Genomic DNA, 17,701 nt, shown 5'->3' with positions numbered 1-17,701 from the left:
TTAGCCAATAGTGACTAAATGCCTGAATTCCATTTCTTGTTTCACAGATTTTTGTATGTTTATGTAGGCAAACCAATTGATCGCCCTTTGTGATTTCTGTCATTGTTTTTAAGTGCAGACCATCCCCTTCTAGAAACGTGGTAAGCGTCGCTTCTACTTTCTTTTAGCCTTTGGTAATTTCTTTTTCTTTTTTCCTTAAGATTTAAAATCCTTCCAGGACAGTACTGCCCAAATGAAGGATAATGCAAGCCACAAATGTGAGCCACACATGTAATTTTAACTTTTCTGGTCCTCACATTCTTACAAAGTGAAAACAGAGAAGGCAGAGAGCACAGAGGATTTGTAGGGCAGTGAGCTTGTGAATTTACTCTCTATGGTACCACGACGGTGAATATGTCATTATACATTGACCAACCCATAGCATGTACAACACCAAGTCACTGATTGTAATCAATGTCCCTGCTGGTGGGGGGCGTCCACGGTGGGGGAGGCTGTGGGGTGAAGGGACGGGGGTATATGAGAGCTCTCTATACTTCTTTCTGCCCAGTTTTGCTGTGAATCCAAAACTGCCCTTAAAAATAAGTTTATTAATTAAAAAATTATAGATTATTAAAAAGTGAAAAAATGGTGCAATTAATGTTAACAATATATTAACCCAGTGTATCAAAAAATATTACTTCAAGATGTAATCTGTATAACAATTAATGAGCTATTTCATTTCATTTCGGGGAGTGCTGTCTTCAAGGTCTGGTGTGCATTTCACAGTTACAGCTCATCTCCATTTGCACTAATGACAAGCCACGTTCCCAATGCCCGGCCACACATGGCTGGCGGCCACCAGCTTGGCCAGCGAAGCGCAGAACGTGGTTTGACTGCAAGTGAGGACAGAGGATAAAGGTTCCAGTGACCAGACTAACCACCCTCTTCCCCTTCACCTCCCGCCTGCTCCTCTCCCTCGAAAATTCCTGCCCAGGCAACCTGGGTTTTCTCACCGTCCCTGGTGACCTCTGCCTGGCTCTCGGATGCCGCCCTGGACACCTGTGGCAGCTGCCCAGCACCTTGGGCTTCCCAACCCTCCACCACCCGCCCGGGGCTGCCATCTGCACACTGCCACGTCCCGGTCCCAGCCTTTGGGCTGAGGAGCTCACCCTGGGGAGGGAGGGTGCATTTTTAGCTCTCTATCCCTGCAGGTCATTACTCTGGTGAGTCTCGACAGTAATAACTATGATTAGGAGCCCATCCTGGGTTGCCTTATGCAATCCTCCGGATCTTTTTTTTTTTTTTGCCAAACCTCAGGGCATGTGGGATCCTAGTTCCCCAACCAGGGATGGAACCGGCACCCCCTGCACTGGCAGAGCGGAGTCTTAACCACTGGACCACCAGGGAAGGCCCTCCTCCAGGCTGTCTTGAAGGCTGAAACCATTCTGCATTTACCGGAGCTCCTACCGGCTAGGGAGCACTGGCAAGCACCCAGCCTGTGGTCAAGACCAGGGGCAGGTTGGCAGAAAGGTACGCTACCACCCGGAGGGGTGAACCAAATTTATTAAGTTTGTTGGGAAGGAGATCTGCTGTGATCCCTGAAAGTTGCCCACATGTCTCTGATGCCCCCCTGTCTTGCCTGTCCCTTGGGACCCTGTGGGAGCCCCTGGGATGAGGTCGCCCGGGAGGTGGGAGGAGCCTGGTGGCCCTCCCCACCCCCCGACCCCCGCCTAGAGTCTGTGCTCTGGGATCCCTCTGGAGCAGGTCACCTCCCTGCCCCGGGTAGGGTGTGCCTTAGCGACTGTGGGAAAAGTCCCTGAGCGGAGGCGCAAAGCTGGCGGGAAGGGTCGGGGAAGGAGGGGTGCTCTCCAGGCCGTGGGGGCGGGACCAACATCCGACCCGCCCAGCAAAAACAGCCCAGGCAGCAGGGCGGGCAGACTCGTCCTGGACACCGGCGCTCAGGGAACCCTGAGCGGCCGAGTTGGGGACCTGAGCCCCGAGCAGCAGGAGGCGCTGACCCGGGTGAGGAACTTGGGAGCGGGCAGGCTTGGGCAGGGGGCGAGCAGCCCCCGGGGCACAGCTGCGGAAGGGGACCCTGGAGAGTGGGCGTCCAGACCTTCGGCTCCAGCGCACAGGTTGTCCAGGGAGCTGGGCACCCACCTGGCCCAGGAGCCCCCCTCTCTGGGCCTCTCTGCGACTCAGTACTGCTCTCCACCTCTGCCGGCGCCTGTCCCTTGAGAAGGTGGAGGAGGGCGGCCCTGCCTTTTGCACTGAGGCAGCCTTGGGTAGACAGCCGCCCAGGTCTCCTGCCCAGATTGCAACCTTTATTTGTTTGGTTTCTCTCTGTGGCTTTCTGAATCCCCAGGCGGTAAGCCTTCTCCCTATTGTTAATGTTTTCATTAAAGGGAAATGGGGGGAGGGATTGGTGCTATCAAGACAGCCCTATGGGACTCTTTGCGACCCCATGGACTGTAGTCTACCAGGCTCCTCCGTCCATGGATTTTCCAGGCAAGAATACAGGAGTGGGTTGCCATTTCCTTCTCCAAGAGATCTTCCCAACCCAGGGATTGAATCCCGGTCTCCCGCATTGTAGGCAGACGCTTTACTGTCTGAGCCACCAGGGAAGTCTGAGCCTCACCTGGTAGTGTCTTAACCATGAGGAGGTCTTAGTTGCTACAGCATTAATTCTATTTGCCAGGAATTCCTTGGCAATCCAGTGGTTAGGACTCACTGCTGTGGCCTGGGTTCAATCCCTGGTCAGGGAACTAAGATCCCACACCCCTGTGGCATGGCCACAAAAAAAAAAATCAGTTTGCAGGTGGCCAGAGACTGGAAGCTGTGAATTCAGGGTGGCAACGTTGGGGACAGGAGGGTATCACAGCTGTTGCTGTTGAGTCGATCAGTCACACCTGACTCTCTGCGATGCTACGGACTGTAACCCACCAGGCTCCTCTGTCCATGGGATTCTCCAGGCAAGAATACTGGAGTGGGTTGCCATTTCCTTCTCCAATCACAACCGTGGCTCACACCTTAAGCCTGTGAAAGGGCAATTTCAGACACTGGAGAAGGGTTTCTTTTGAGGCTCCTGGTTTGTGAGCCTCACATCTGTCACCTGCTGCAAGCCAGGCCTGAATCTAAAGCCTTTACCTTCACAAACTCCTTTGACTGGCACAAATGTATCATTATCCCCACTTCACAGACAAGGACACTGAGGCTCAGAAAGGTTAAGCTACTTGCTTCCAAGTCCAGACCCTCATGACTCAATATCCAGGCAACGTCTCCAGAATGTTCTGGTGGGCCTGCATCAGATTCACCAGGGATGTTTATAAAAACAGAAACGGCATAACCCTCCCTTGAACCTACAGAAGAAGGGTCTTGTGGGGCAACGAACTCCTCAGGTTTGAGAAGGATCCAACTCTTCCTGCCATGGTGGGCTGAGGGCTGACCCATTCCCAGGTCGCAACCTGGTCCGGGCATGTGCTGCTAACTCTGCAGGGTCCCTGGGCAGGACTGACCGGTGGACTGAGACTGGGAAGGTCTGGGACAGCGTTGGGATTGTGGGAGCACCTCTGACCACTGTATCCCCTCCCTCAGTTCCGGGACAACCTTCAGGACCTGCTCCCCATACTGCCCAAGGCTGATGACCACTTCCTCCTGCGCTGGCTCCGAGGTGAGGCCAGCTGGGGTTGGTGGAGGCTGACAGGGTGGCAGGGAATGGGGGTGGTGCTTCAGGAAAGCAGGTGGGAGACTTTGGGGGACAGCCCTGAAGAGTGGGCTGGAATCTCAGTTCCCGTCCAAATCAGCGCAGCACAAAAATCTTATGGCGCCTCAGTTTCTTCATCCCTAAAGTGGGCATGAGGCCACCTCCCCAAGGGTTGTTATGAATTAAATGAGAGGGTGTAGGGCCTGGCATGGTGGGCAACAGGGTGAGGTGAGGTTAGAGGTAACGCCTAGGAAGTTCTCAGGATGACAGGCCTGGCCAGGTCTTGAGTAAATACCACTGAACTGTCTTCAGGGTTGGGTCTGTCTCCAGCTCCTTGAAGACAGGGCTTCAGGTGTCATTCTCTCAGGGATCTGACACCAGTGCCCAGTGAACGTTCAGAGACTGGGTGTAATAAAAGGCGGAGGAGGAATTTCCTCTAGGAACTGCCGCAGTAGTGCAGAATAGTTAGAGTGACAGAAACCACCCTAGAACTTAGGGAAAAAATTCATGTCATCTCAGCATATCCCATGGAATGGCTTTTGAGCTTGAGCCAGGAGAGAAGTCAGAAGCCAGGCTGGAATCAGACAGAACAGTGATTGCTAGCAGGGTGCCCATACAAGCTGCCTCGCTCTCCTGGCCTGTGTAATACTGGTCTCTACCTTCAAGATGCTGGGAGTCAGACCTGAGGTCATGGGCGCACACAGAGCCTGCACAGAGGAAGGCCTCCCTTCTGTTCTGTTGCATTTGATTGTTGGTTGTTTTTTTTTTTTTAATTATTGTTTTTTTACAAACTTTATTTTTTAGAACCATTCTAAAAAGACTTACCGAAAAATTGTGAGGATACTACAGAAAGTTCCCATAGATGCTTCACATTAACACTTGACTTTCATATGTATGTTTGTGACCTTTAATGAGCCATTATTGCTATGTGATTAGTAATTAAGATCTGTGTTTTATTTAGATTTGCTTAGTTTTTTTCCATTTCGGGATCCTATCCAGGATGCCACATTCCATTTTCTTGTCCTGTCTCTCTAGGCACTCTCGGCTGAGGCATTTTCTATTTCATTTTTAATGTCATTTTAATGTCTTTTTCCCTACCCAAGCTAAAAAAGGAGTTGGAACAGTAGATTTCTTTTCTTTTTTTTTAATGTGGAGTATAATTGCTTTACAATGCGGTTAGTATCTGCTGTACAACAAAGTGATTCGGTTCTATGTATACATATATGCCCTGCCTCTTGCACTTCTCTCCCGCCCCTCTAGGTGATCACAGGGCCCTGAGCACCCACCTCCCATCCCGCCCCTCTAGCTCACGGGGCCCTGAGCACCCACGCCCCATCCCGTCCCTCTGGGCGGTCACCGGCCCTGAGCACCCACCCCCCATCCAGCCCCTCTGGGTGGTCTCGGGCCCCGAGCATCCACCCCCGCTGCCGCCCCTCCAGGCTGGATCCGGTGTGTTCTCTGCACCAGGAAGCTCTGCCTGTGTGTCTCCATCAGAGCACCTGCAGCTGTCTGCCTGCACCTCTCTCGCCCCCCGCCCTGAAAGCCTGGGCTCCATGCACTGGGCAGCCTGCACCCCAGTGCTGGGCGCTGTACAGGTGCTCAGTCAATACCTGCAGAACACCTGTACTGCTGGCTCAGTGGTGGAGACTCCACCTGCCAATGCAGGAGACACGGGTTCGATCCCTGGCCCGGAAGGACCCCACATGCCCAGCAGCAGCTAAGCTCCTGGGCCACAGCTGTTGAGCCTGTGCTCTAGAGTCTGGGAACCGCAGCTACTGAGCCCACGTGCTGCAACTACTGAAGCCCGCATGCCCCTGAGCCTGTGCTCCACCTCAAAGAGAAGCCCGTGGGCCCCAACTAGAGAGCGGCCCGGCTTGCCGCAGCTAGAGAAAAGCCCACGCAGCCACAAAGACCCAGCACGGCCGAAAAGAAGCAAATAAAATTATACAAAAAAGAAATTTTCCCATGGGGGCAGAACCAACCAGAGCCGGTGTCACTGACACTTGGGAAGAGCCCCCTCTGGCAAGGCTGCAGGCACAGCTCCTGCAACCAACACTCTCACTCCGGAAGGCTTGGCTCCATGCAGCTCTTCTTTTTAAAATTTATTTTATTGAAGTATAGTTGATTTACAAGGTTGTGTTAGTTCCTGGTGTACAGTAAGGTGATTCACTTATACACACACACACACACATATATATATTCTTTTTCCATATATATATTTTTATATATATATATTTTTTCCATTATGGTTTATTACAGAACATGGAATATAGCTCCCTGTGCTATACAGCAGGACCTTGATGTTCATCCATTCTATATATAATAGCTCGCATCGTCTAATCCCAAACATCTCTCACTTTAGAAAATGCTTTTATTCATGTCTTTTCTTCATACTTCCCAAACAGCTTACCAGTTCAGTTCAATTCAGTCCAGTCACTCAGTCGTGTCCGACTCTTTGCGACCCCATGGACCACAGCACGCCAGGCCTCCCTGTCCATCACCAACTGCCAGAGTTCACTCAAACTCATGTCCATTGAGTCGGTGATGCCACCCAACCATCTCATCCTCTGTCATCCCCTTCTCCTCCCACCTTCAATCTTTCCCAGCATCAAGGTCTTTTCAAATCAGTCTTTTCAAGTCAGTTCTTTACATCAGGTGGCCAAAGTATTGGATTTCAGCTTCAACATCAGTCCTTCCAATGAATATTCAGGACTGATCTCCTTTACGATGGACTGGCTGGATCCCCTTGCAGTCCAAGGGACTCTCAAGAGTCTTCTCAGCACCACAGTTCAAAACATCAATTTTTCAGCGCTCAGCTTTCTGTATAGTCCAACTCTGACATCCATGCATGACCACTGGAAAAAACAATGCCTTGACTAGATGGACCTTTGTTGGCAAAGTAATGTCTCTGCTTTTTAATATGCTATCTAGCATATCTGCTTATCTAGTATATCTGCTTTTTAATATGCTAACTGCTTACCCAATATAGCACCAATCAAAGCAGTGTTTTGTATTGTAGTTTTCAATAAAAGCAATAAAAAGATCCAAAGTGCTTGAGATATCCATGACAGCCATGGAGTCATATTTCTTAATTACTACATCAAGATGCTATTGTTTTAATGAGTTGCCCTTGTCTCAGATGTTAAACTCTCTTGACCTGTTGCTGCTGCTGCTGCTAAGTCGCTTCAGTCGTGTCCGACTCTGTGCGACCCTTTAGACGGCAGCCCATCAGGCTCCCCCATCCCTGGGATTCTCCAGGCAAGAACACTGGAGTGGGTTGCCACATGGTGTTGTAATTAAGAGAGGAATTTGCTTTGAATCAGCGCTTGTTGGTTTTTCGATATTCTATACCACAGCTCAGTGGGTAAAGAATCCGCCTGCGATGCAGCAGAAAGAAAAGGTGTGGGTTTGATCCTTGGGTCGGCAAGATCCGCTGGAGAGGGAAATGGCAACCCACTCCAGTATTCTCGCCTGAAAAGTCCCATGGACAGAAGAGCCTGGCGGGCTACAGGCCGAAAGGTCGCAGAGAGTCAGACACGACTGAGTCACTAAACACGTGCACGCATACCGTTCACTTTTTACGAAGCCTTAATAAAAGGGCTGGCAGAGAGGAAGCTGTTCGGACTGTTGTGTCTCTACTGCAGTGAGTTTTAAGTTGTGGGTCACTTATAACTGAAAAACTGGCTAGATGTAACTTGTTTTCATGTCCAGCCTCCAGACTACTTTTATGGGAGAGGAAAATGTACATTTCTGGAACCAAAATTGCATACAAAATGAACTGGTGTGAATGAGAGGATTAGATATTAGCATGCATTTGCATCTTTAGAATTTCATCTTTGTTTTTCTGGATATAAATGAATACATAATAAAAAAGTAGAAGTCTAGGTTATACTACACTGAAATTTCCCTCTATCTCTCCCAATTTATTTTATAGTCTATTCCTTTGAGCGTCACTGGATCAGAAGTTTCCTTAGGCATCTTCTATCATTCTCAAATAATTTTCCTAACAAAACTCTTATTGGGTGATCACTCGCCATTCTAAAATGAAGTTTTTTCATGGTAAGTGCTTGTGGACATCGAACCCCAGCTAAAGGCCGGCTACTAAAGAACAGTATGAAAATTAGGTAAATCAAAATAATTGAATCAAATTATACAATGCACTGTGGGAGAAGGCAATGGCACCCCACTCCATTACTGTTGCCTGGAAAATCTCATGGATGGAGGAGCCTGGTAGGCTGCAGTCCATGGGATCACACCGAGTCGGACACGACTGAAGCGACTTAGCAGCAGCAGCATACAATGCACTGTTTACACTGGCTACTAGAGCAGTGTTGTTGTCAAAGAGAAAATGCAGTGATCAAACTCCAAGTAGAAATATTAAGAGCAGCAGCACTGAGTAGATTTCCCTTATGCTTGGCCTCAGTCCACTAGGACAAGAACAGTATTTAGAAATATGAAAATTTCAGGTTAGAATAAAAAGGTCTACTTGGCTGCACCGGGTCTTAACTGTGGCATATGGGATCTTTGGTCATAGCACGTGGGATCGAGTTCCCTGACGGGGGTTGGACCTGGGCCCCCTGCACTGGGAGTGCATCCTCTTCCCCGCTGGACCACCAGGAAATTCCCAAACTTGCAGTGCTTTATTTTTCCAAAACTCTATGTTACTGATACATATGCGTGTAAATAAAATATTTACTTGGCTCTTCTTACTAGATTCCCACTCCTCTCACGATTTCACTTCTTGCTCAAAAGCTTGCGCTCCACTCCCACCTGGATGAGGATCTTACATCTGCCCCCCTACCTCCCGACTCTGGGCTTGTCACTTCCTCTCCTTGCGCCTCAGCTTTCTCGTCTACGGTACAGTGGGGGATAAAGAGGGCTCCCTGCAAAGGTTATGAGGGTGCGTGATGCATGGCGAGTCCCGAGCACAAGACTAGACTCTGGTCCAGAGTCCACGCTCCTAAACCTCGGTATCTGCTCTTTGATGCCGGCCCTGGACTCAGCTCAGCCCCCAGGGAGAGGAGGACTCTGGGCTTCCCCTGTTCCGTGGAAGCTGGGCGGGGCTCTGGGGGAAAGAACGCTGAGCACACAGGGTCACATGCCTGCTGCTCCTTCGGAGGCACTGGCAGCTGCTCGGTTTATGAAAGTGCTCGCTGTGGCATCACTGACCGTCACAGTAGTGATTATGATCAATTGATGGCGATACTCCGGTCCCTAAAGCCCCATGCGTGGGCCATGGTGGGGCTCTGGGCATCAGTGTTGAAGGAAGGATTTGGTGGGGTGTAGGGGGGAGGCTTTTCTGGGCACCCTCTGTCCATGAGCAACGCTGAGCAAGGATGAGAGATTCCAGTGCCTGGGCTGAGCCTGAGGGCCCCTAGACCTACCTGTTCCCACAGAGACTTTGGGAAGGATCTGCATCTCTGATCAGCCCAGATCCCTGGAGGCTGATCCAGGGGTGTCCTGTGCCACCACCTCACCGGGGGTGGAGGCAGGAGAGGCACATTTCTGTACCTTTTTGATGAAGAACCTGGAACTCAGAGAGGTGAAGTCTCATCAGACTCGTCCTCCCAGCCCTGCTCAGGTACTTTGCCTCCAGGACACCATTCAGGTTGAGGTCCTGGCTCTCTGGGCTCTCCCAGCTTTTAGACAAACCTTGGTCTCCGGTCGTGCCTTGGACATCTCTAAGACCTAGAGTTTGGCAAGTCCGTGTTTTGACTCTGGTTCTGTCTGCTCATGGCTAATTGTGTGACCTTGGACAGGTGAATTCACCTCTCTGAGCCTGGGTTTCTTTACCTGGGGAGTGGCTAACGGTAGTACCTGACTCAGAGGGCAGCTTTGAGACTTAACATGAGATGTGATTGGAGAAGCAGTTAGTTTCCCCGCTCACCTGCCTTCGTGTCCCTCCCATGGCTTTCAAGCCAGTCCCAGGCTCTCTGCAGGGCTCTGCGGCTGCCAGTGTCCTTGGGCCAAGGACGCCAGGAACCTTGCTGAGCCCTTGGATGGAGGAGCTGCCGGGCTGCTGAGGTCCAGAGAGGGTCAGGGGGAACCACCCAGGGGGCAGAGGGCCGGGGCAGCACCCACAGTGTACAGGGATACTACAGGGATATGCCACCTGCTCTCCCCAGGGAGGGAACTCATGAATATTCACGGCCGCTGAAGCAAGAGGGAGCCAGCCAGCACACTCCTGGGTGTCATTGGAGCCATCCAGTTTCCCAGTGACCGCAGAGGCAGCCTGGGAATCAGATGTGGCTCAGGCAGGGAGAGGGAAGGGGCAGCCAGACGTGGCCCCAGATGAGTGTCTTCCTCTGCCCTGCGCACGGCCCCTGGGGGAGCAGGATGCCCTGGGATGGAGGCCTGCCTGCTGGTGGCGCCCTAGGCTGGAAGGCTCACCATCCTGGTCTTGGGGTCCCTGGGTGGATGCTGCGGAGGATGAGCCCCGTCTCCCCTTCGTTCCCTGGAGTCTGCTGGTCCAGCTGAACAGGAGGAGTGCTGGGTCTGGCCGGGAGCCAGCCGTCGGCACACACGGAGGGCGATCTGGCTGGGGTAACCCCGGAGGACAGGAATAGAGGGGTGGGGTGGGGAGGGGGGCTGTCTGCCCTGAGTGCCTGGGACTGTCCCACCACAGCAGAGGAGGGAGACTCAGGCTCTAGTCCTGTCTTTGCCACTGCTGTGCTGTGTGACCTTGATGGGGGCTCTGCCCTCTCTGAGCCTCAGCCTTCTGGAGGCACCGTTTTCCAAGGTGGAGGCTGGAAGGCTTGGGCCGTGCTGCGATTGTCCTCGGTACCCCAAGGCCTTAGGCTTCCCTGATGGTTCAGTGGTAAAGAATCTGCCGGCCAGGAGACACGGGTTCGATCCCTGGGTGGTGAAGATGCCCTGGAGGAGGAAATGGCAACCCACTCCAGTATTCTTGCCTGGAAAATGCATGCCACGGACAGAGGAGTCTGGCAGACTACAGTCCACGGGGTCGCAAAGAGCTGGACACGACTGAGCGACTAAGCCGCCACCACCACCTCATGGCCTCAGCCCTGGGACTGTCAGCTGCTTGCAAGCCTCGGCCTTCTGTGAGGTCCAGCTGTGCACACCCTTTCCCCTCGGGCTGGGGCTGGGCGCGCGGCACGCTGGGCAGCAGCTGCCACGGACAGCCGGGAAGATGCACACTGCAAGCCAACAGACCACAGCTCGAATCCCAGTTGTGCCCCCTGCTTTGTGACCCAGAGCCTCAGTTTCCCCACCTGCAAAACAGGGGTGATAGGGAGGCCTGCCTCCGAGGACAGCGGGGTGGAGTCAGTAAGATGCTCTGGAGAAGCCCCGTCCCAGGGCCTGGCTCCTAGAGGGCTCAGAAGTGAATCCGAGGACAGCGGGGTGGACTCAGTAAGATGCTCTGGAGAAGCCCCGTCCCAGGGCCTGGCTCCTAGAGGGCTCAGAAGTGAATCCGAGGACAGCGGGGTGGACTCAGTAAGATGCTCTGGAGAAGCCCCGTCCCAGGGCCTGGCTCCTAGAGGGGCTCAGAAGTGAATCCGAGGACAGCGGGGTGGACTCAGTAAGATGCTCTGGAGAAGGCCCGTCCCAGGGTCTGGCTCCTAGAGGGGCTCAGAAGTGAACCCAGAGGGTGGCGAGGCCCAGGGCCCAGCACCTGGCAGGGCAGGGCCCTGCTGCTTTTGAGGACGGCAGAGTGGGAAATGAACGAATGAATGAGGGAAAGCCCTGATGGAGGTCGGGGGCGGGCCTGGGCGGGGCCAGGCAGAGCCTGATTGGTGGTCCTGGGAGGCTGGTCTGCCCCCTGCTGCCTGACCTCTCCCAGAGCCTCACCAGCAGCCTCCCTGAGTTCCGGAAGGTGCCCTGGTAAGTGGGCTCCTGAGACAGGGGTGGGCCCTGAGGGAGTGAGTCAGAGGGCAGCAATCCGAACCCCTCCACATTTGAAAGTCAGAAACCGAGGCCCAGGCCTCCACTCAGGGCTTGGGCTCGAGTCTGAGGTTCTGGCCCAGCCCAGGACTGCCCTGTGGGACCCCAAGGAACAGGAGGCCGGTGGGGGCGCTTGAGGTGGGGGGCAGATTTGCGCTTGGTTGGCAAGGGGGACCCACCCCGAGAGTGACAAGGACAGGACTTTGAGCAGGTTCCCACTCTCTTTGAGTGACAACTACGTGCCAGTCACTTTGCCTGGTCCATCTCTGGGGCGGGGCAGGGAGAGAGCTAGCACCACCAGCTTCCCCATTTTAGGATGAGAAACTGGGGCTCCAAAGGGTTCCTGTGGTTGAAACCCGGGCCTGGGGCTCCCGGGTCAGCACCTCCCTCCCCTAGGCCTCTCTGTGACCAGACCAGCGCGAGCTGACTTTCCCCACCTTGCAAGCTTTATCTATTCTTTAAATATAGTAAATACACGTTATTGCCTTTTTCTGATTAAAAAGTAATATATTCTCTTTAATAAAGAAATCCAACCCTTACAGAAATGCCAAATATAGAAGAGTATTTGCTCATATACCCCCTCCCTAGCTATGCAGAGGATACCACTGTTAAAACCTAGACTACCCTCCAGGGGTTTCTAACTGGGTCTGTGTATTTACCATCACCTATATGGATTTGGTGGCACGCTGTCCCAGAACTTCTTTTTTCATGTTAGTAGGTCATGGTGTGTTTTTGAGCCAGTCCATTCAGCTCCACCTTGGTTTTCTTTTTTTTTTTTTTTATCTGTTAAAGCAGGTACAGATGCCTCTGTCTGGGAATGGGCTTTAGTTTGTGCAGTGAATTCCCTGCTGATGGACACTGACGTGGTTTCTTTCTTTCTGACCAAACTGCTGTGAACACCCTTACTTGGGTGACTTTCCCCAAGTCTTTCTGAAGAAGAGTTAGAACTGGCAGGGTTTCTACAGTCTTCCTTTGAAAGGAAAACCCTCCGGAAACACTCTCCTTCCCTCCCGACCCTGTCCACCTTGCCCACCTAAGAGTGGACAGAGATATGTCCTTGTCACCAGGAAAGCCAGGTTCCCTCCGGCTAGTCCTTTCCTGTGAGAGCACTTTCTAGATGATCAGCAGGGGGCTGAGGGACTGGTCAGGTAGGCCTGGAATGCCCCTTCTCTGGGAAAGGTTTGTGGGTGCCTCCGGTCACTCTCCCAGGGGTTCTCCTCCAGGCTGGCTGGCTGGCCTCTGGCCCCAGGGTCAGTGGTGACGTGCCATGTGTGTGATGCGGGCGGCATGGATGACCTCTCATGGCCTCCAGCACCCGGGGCCCAGTGCAGCACGGAATGGAAAGTTTGGGACCTTGGCTTTGCAGCTAAGGGGCCATGAGAAGGTCCCGGAGTCCCAGCTCTGTCCTGGACCCGCACAGCTCTGCCTGAACAGCCCCCATTTCAGCTCAGGCCTCAGCCCCCTGCTGACAGGGTCATAAAACCTAGCCCCCATATGAAAAACCAGCAAAGTGAAAAGTGAAGTGAAGTCACTCAGTCGTGTCCGATTCTTATGACCCCATGGACTGTAGCCTACCAGGCTCCTTCGTCCATGGGATTTTCCAGGCAAGGGCACTGGAGTGGGTTGCCATTTCCTTCTCCAGGGGATCTTCCCAACCCAGGGATCGAACCCTGGTCTCCTGCATTTCAGGCAGACGCTTTACTGTCTTGAGCCACCAGGGACTGAAAAGTAAGACCAGGCTGCTGCTGAAAAAGGCTGTGACCAAGGGAGAATTTCAGGGTGAATGGGCCGCTCCAGCTCCTGGGCTGCCTGCTACTCAGCCTGAGGTCACAGACTGGTCTCAAGGTGCACAGGTGCCCCCTGTAGGCACAGTCCAGCGGTTCCCTGCTGAGAGCTGGAACACTCATCCGGCCCCCAGACATCTAGATAAATCTGATATTCAGAGAAATACTGAATAATTTTTAGTATAAGTATATCCTAGGCATTATTTGGGACATACAGATAACTAAAACATTTGTTGTTCACCTGCAATTCAGACTTAACCTGGTTGACCCAGCCTGCCAGCAGCTGGAGAAGAGGCAGAAATGTGGGCAGAGGCCTGTGTGAGCTGAGTCTTCTCCTTCCTCACGCTGAGCCTCAGTTTCTCCACCTGGTCCCCTACAGACCCCATGGGAACAGGAGCCAGTGTGGAGAGACAAAGAGCTCAGCCGCTCACTGGACGGCTGGGAAGGGTGGCAGGGGGGCCAGGCAGGTTGGCTGAACCTTCAGAAAGATGAGAGACTCAGGCCCCAGGGCCCTCTCTGTAGATACCCCTAGCCCAGGCCTGGGGGTACAGGGCACTAGGAAAGGGTCTTCTTTTCCTTGTTTTATTTAGACGATTTCATTATGAAGCCCAGAAAGGTCTACAAAAAAATAAAACGGATAACACCCATATACCCACCACTCAGCTCACAAATGAAAACTGACCCAGGCAGCAGAGCCTTCCCCTGCCTCTCGCCCCAGCCTTTCTTGGCGTAGGCTTTGTCCACCGTGTCCATCTGCAGCCCAGATGCTGTCCTTATCTGGACTGCTGAGGTGGGGGTGGCCACAGAGCTGGCGAAGGCAGGTCCCAATGTTAAAAGCTGCCTCTCAAGGCAGCCAGGCCGCGGATGGTGGTGAGGGCTCCCTGGGGCCGGCCTCCTAACACGTGCCCTGTTCTGCACCCCCTCACCCACCCCCTGCAGGTGTCTGAGATGCCGCTGCCACAGAAGAAGCGCTGGGAGTCCATGGCCAAGGGGCTGGTGCTGGGAGCACTCTTCACCAGCTTCCTGCTACTGCTGTACTCCTATGCCGTCCCCCCGCTGTACAGTGGCCTGGCTTCCACGTGAGTGGCCCTGGGGGCAGTGAGGGCTGAGGGTAGCAGAGGGTTGCCTCCCATTCTCATGACAAGGGCTACCTCCTGGGTGGCCACCCTGTGCCCGGGGCAGAAGTCCCACTGAAGGCAGGGAACTCACTGTGGAACCCTGAGCCTCGGTGTCCTCATCTGTGAAGTGGGTGTGCTAACAGAGCCGGACATGGAGCGTAAGAATAAAATACCACCATCTGCATGGTGGGCTCCAGCGGGGCCGGGAGGTGGGGACACCCAGTCCACGAGCACTTGGCTGGCACAGGCCTGGATTCAAACTGCGGTCTGCCTGCCTCCAAGCCTGGCTCCTAACCATGAGGTCATTCTGCCTCCCCATTGGGCTGATCACCTACCCAAGCCTGTGCCCTTAGTTGGAGGTATTAAGTCGAACTAGAGGAAATGCCCATTTTTGCATGCAGGGTTTCATGTGGTCCAGCCTCATACGAACTCATGATGAATGTACATCACAGTGGCCATGAATGAGACTTGTTCTTGTCCTCACAGCAACACCACAAAGAGGGTTACTGTCCCCATTTCACAGAAGAGGAAAGTAAGGCCAGATAGGCCAAACCACTGACCTAAGCCTTGCAGCCTGGAACACAGGCCCATCTGGTCCCCCAGCTCCCTGACCATGGCGAGTCCCTGGGGTACCCGCCCCCCACTCCCAGCCACCTGCTCTGTAGACCCGGGGTGGAGGGGCCGGCAGGCCGATTCCTGAGGCTCTGCCACCCCTCCATCCCCAGCAGGACCCCCGAGGGCGCGGCACCCTGCTCTCCGGCCCCGAGGGAGCCAGAGGCTCCCACCTCGGCCAACGGCTCGGCGGGAGGCTGCCAGCCGCGGCGGGACATCGTGTTCATGAAGACGCACAAGACGGCCAGCAGCACGCTGCTCAACATCCTGTTCCGCTTCGGCCAGAAGCACGGGCTCAAGTTCGCCTTCCCCAACGGCCGCAACGACTTCGACTACCCCGCCTTCTTCGCGCGCAGCCTGGTGCAGGACTACCGGCCCGGGGCCTGCTTCAACATCATCTGCAACCACATGCGCTTCCACTACGACGAGGTGCGGGGCCTGGTGGCGCCCAACGCCACCTTCATCACCGTGCTGCGCGACCCCGCCCGCCTCTTCGAGTCCTCCTTCCACTACTTCGGCTCCGTGGTGCCCTTCACGTGGAAGCTCTCGGGCCGCGACAAGCTGGCCGAGTTCCTGCAGGACCCCGACCGCTACTACGACCCCCGCGGCTACAACGCCCACTACCTCCGCAACCTGCTCTTCTTCGACCTGGGCTACGACAGCGACCTGGACCCCAGCAGCCCGCAGGTGCAGGAGCACATCCTGGAGGTGGAGCGCCACTTCCACCTGGTGCTGCTGCAGGAGTACTTCGACGAGTCGCTCGTGCTGCTCAAGGACCTGCTGTGCTGGGAGCTGGAGGACGTGCTCTACTTCAAGCTCAACGCCCGCCGCGCCTCGGCCGTGCCGCGCCTCTCGGGCGAGCTGTACCGGCGCGCCACGGCCTGGAACGTGCTGGACGCGCGCCTCTACCGCCACTTCAACGCCAGCTTCTGGCGCAAGGTGGAGGCCTTCGGGCGCGAGCGCATGGCCCGCGAGGTGGCCGCCCTGCGGCGCGCCAACGAGCGCATGCGCCGCATCTGCATCGACGGCGGCCGCGCGGTGGACGCGGCGGCCATCGAGGACTCGGCCATGCAGCCCTGGCAGCCGCTGGGCGCCAAGTCCATCCTGGGCTACAACCTCAAGAAGAGCATCGGGCAGCGGCATGCGCAGCTCTGCCGGCGCATGCTCACGCCGGAGATCCAGTACCTGATGGACCTGGGCGCCAACCTGTGGTTCATCAAGCTCTGCAAGTTCATCCGGGACTTCCTGCGGTGGTGATGCCCGGGCCACCGCGGAGGAGGGCCCGGCACGGATCCCGCCGGCGATCCCTCTGCGGCCCCTCTTGGTGCCACCCCAGTTCCTGGGGTGAGGTGGGGCTGTTCTGAGGGGTGCAACCAGCCAAGGACTGGGCCCACGGCACACAGGGCCTAACTGAGATCAGTATTTGACTAATTAGAGTTGTTTTTTTTTTTTTTTTTAATTAAATCCCCCTACCCTCCACCCAAAAAGAATGTTCTATTTTCTGACTCCCCTTGAAGGGGAGACTTCAGAAGTAAAAGAATTTGATGTGTTTTTGTTAATCAGCCTCAGTGGTGCTGACTGGAGCAGCCCTGGTGTGTGTGTGCGCAGGGGATGTGAGTGGTGGGGATTGGGGGACCCCAAGGGAGTGCAGTGGGCACCTGTGGACAGAGCCCAGGGGTTCAGAGCCCAGGGGTGGGGCGGGGTTTGGTGTGTATCTGTCACATGCTGAAGCCCTTTGTGTTTGAAGGACTCCCGTGAGGTCCCAGGATCTAGAAGATCATGTTGGGGGGGGAGTGTGTGTGTACGTGAGAGTGACAGGGAGGTGGGGAGCACTTAGCAGACCCTGGACCCAGGCTAAGGGCTCCTCCTGCAATCTCATCGGTCCTCACAGTAACCCTTTGAGATAGGCGCAGTCGCCATCCCATATACCATGTGGGATTGACCTTCTGAGAACAGAAGGGAATTGCTTGCAGGATGAATCAGACCCCGGTACTAAACCATCTCCCCAGGATCCCAAATCCTTTCCACAGCCAATGTCTGTTCACCCTGTCCCTGCCGGCTCCCTCTCCCCCACTGACCTCTCCCGGCTGCCTCATCCTCTGCTTGTGCTCCAAGCCTCCCTCAGTCCTGGATTTCCCCCTCTCATCCTAGGGTTCAATTATACAAAAAAAAAAAAAAAGGTATTTATTAGCTGTTGGTTGTGCACCCCAGCATTGAGCTGGTCCTGAGCAGACAGCAGTCAGCTAGATGGCCCAGGCCCTGCTGGAGCTCAGGTCCAGAGAGCAGCCATGCACGTCAAGTATGATCAATCAGGGTGGGGATTTGTCAGCTCAAACCACCTGCCTCCCTCAGCCTCCCCAAGGGGACAAAGGCCCTTCCTTAGGTCTCTAACCAGGAGCCAGAAGCCAGATGTGGAAGGCAGAAATTGCAGCCAGGAGACTCTTGGAGACCTGTTTGTGCCAGGCTCCAAACCAAGTGCTTATATATCTTATCTGAATATGTACAGCATCCTACCTTTAGAGACCAAAGTTCAAAGAGGTTAAGTGACCTTCCCGAGGTCACACAGCTAAGAGTGCCAGGGTCAGAATTTGAAGCCAGGTAAG

General features: G+C 54.3%; 2 protein-coding genes across 2 annotated transcripts in view; both read left to right on the top strand.

Annotated features, from left to right (window-relative positions):
• The first annotated feature begins 1,924 nt into the window (after positions 1-1,924).
• On the top strand, positions 1,925-16,657 carry LOC139176778 (galactosylceramide sulfotransferase-like). The gene is made up of 4 exons (XM_070769839.1): positions 1,925-2,001; positions 3,574-3,649; positions 14,308-14,447; positions 15,215-16,657. The coding sequence occupies exons 2-4, from the start codon at positions 3,620-3,622 to the stop codon at positions 16,353-16,355; spliced, it is 1,311 nt and encodes a 436-aa protein (XP_070625940.1). The 5' UTR covers positions 1,925-2,001; positions 3,574-3,619; the 3' UTR covers positions 16,356-16,657.
• LOC109571402 (SEC14-like protein 4) overlaps positions 3,589-17,701 on the top strand; it is a 57,161-nt gene continuing 43,048 nt past the window's right edge. The window contains exon 1 of the mRNA XM_019977853.2: positions 3,589-3,649. The gene's annotated coding sequence lies outside the window, so the exon portion shown is untranslated. The remainder of the gene's footprint in view (positions 3,650-17,701) is intronic.

The sequence above is a fragment of the Bos indicus genome, chromosome 17 (genome assembly GCF_029378745.1).
Source record: "Bos indicus isolate NIAB-ARS_2022 breed Sahiwal x Tharparkar chromosome 17, NIAB-ARS_B.indTharparkar_mat_pri_1.0, whole genome shotgun sequence".
NCBI lineage: Eukaryota > Metazoa > Chordata > Mammalia > Artiodactyla > Bovidae > Bos > Bos indicus.
The sequence above is the reverse complement of the archived record's forward strand: the minus strand, read 5'-3'. Positions and strand labels throughout refer to the sequence as shown.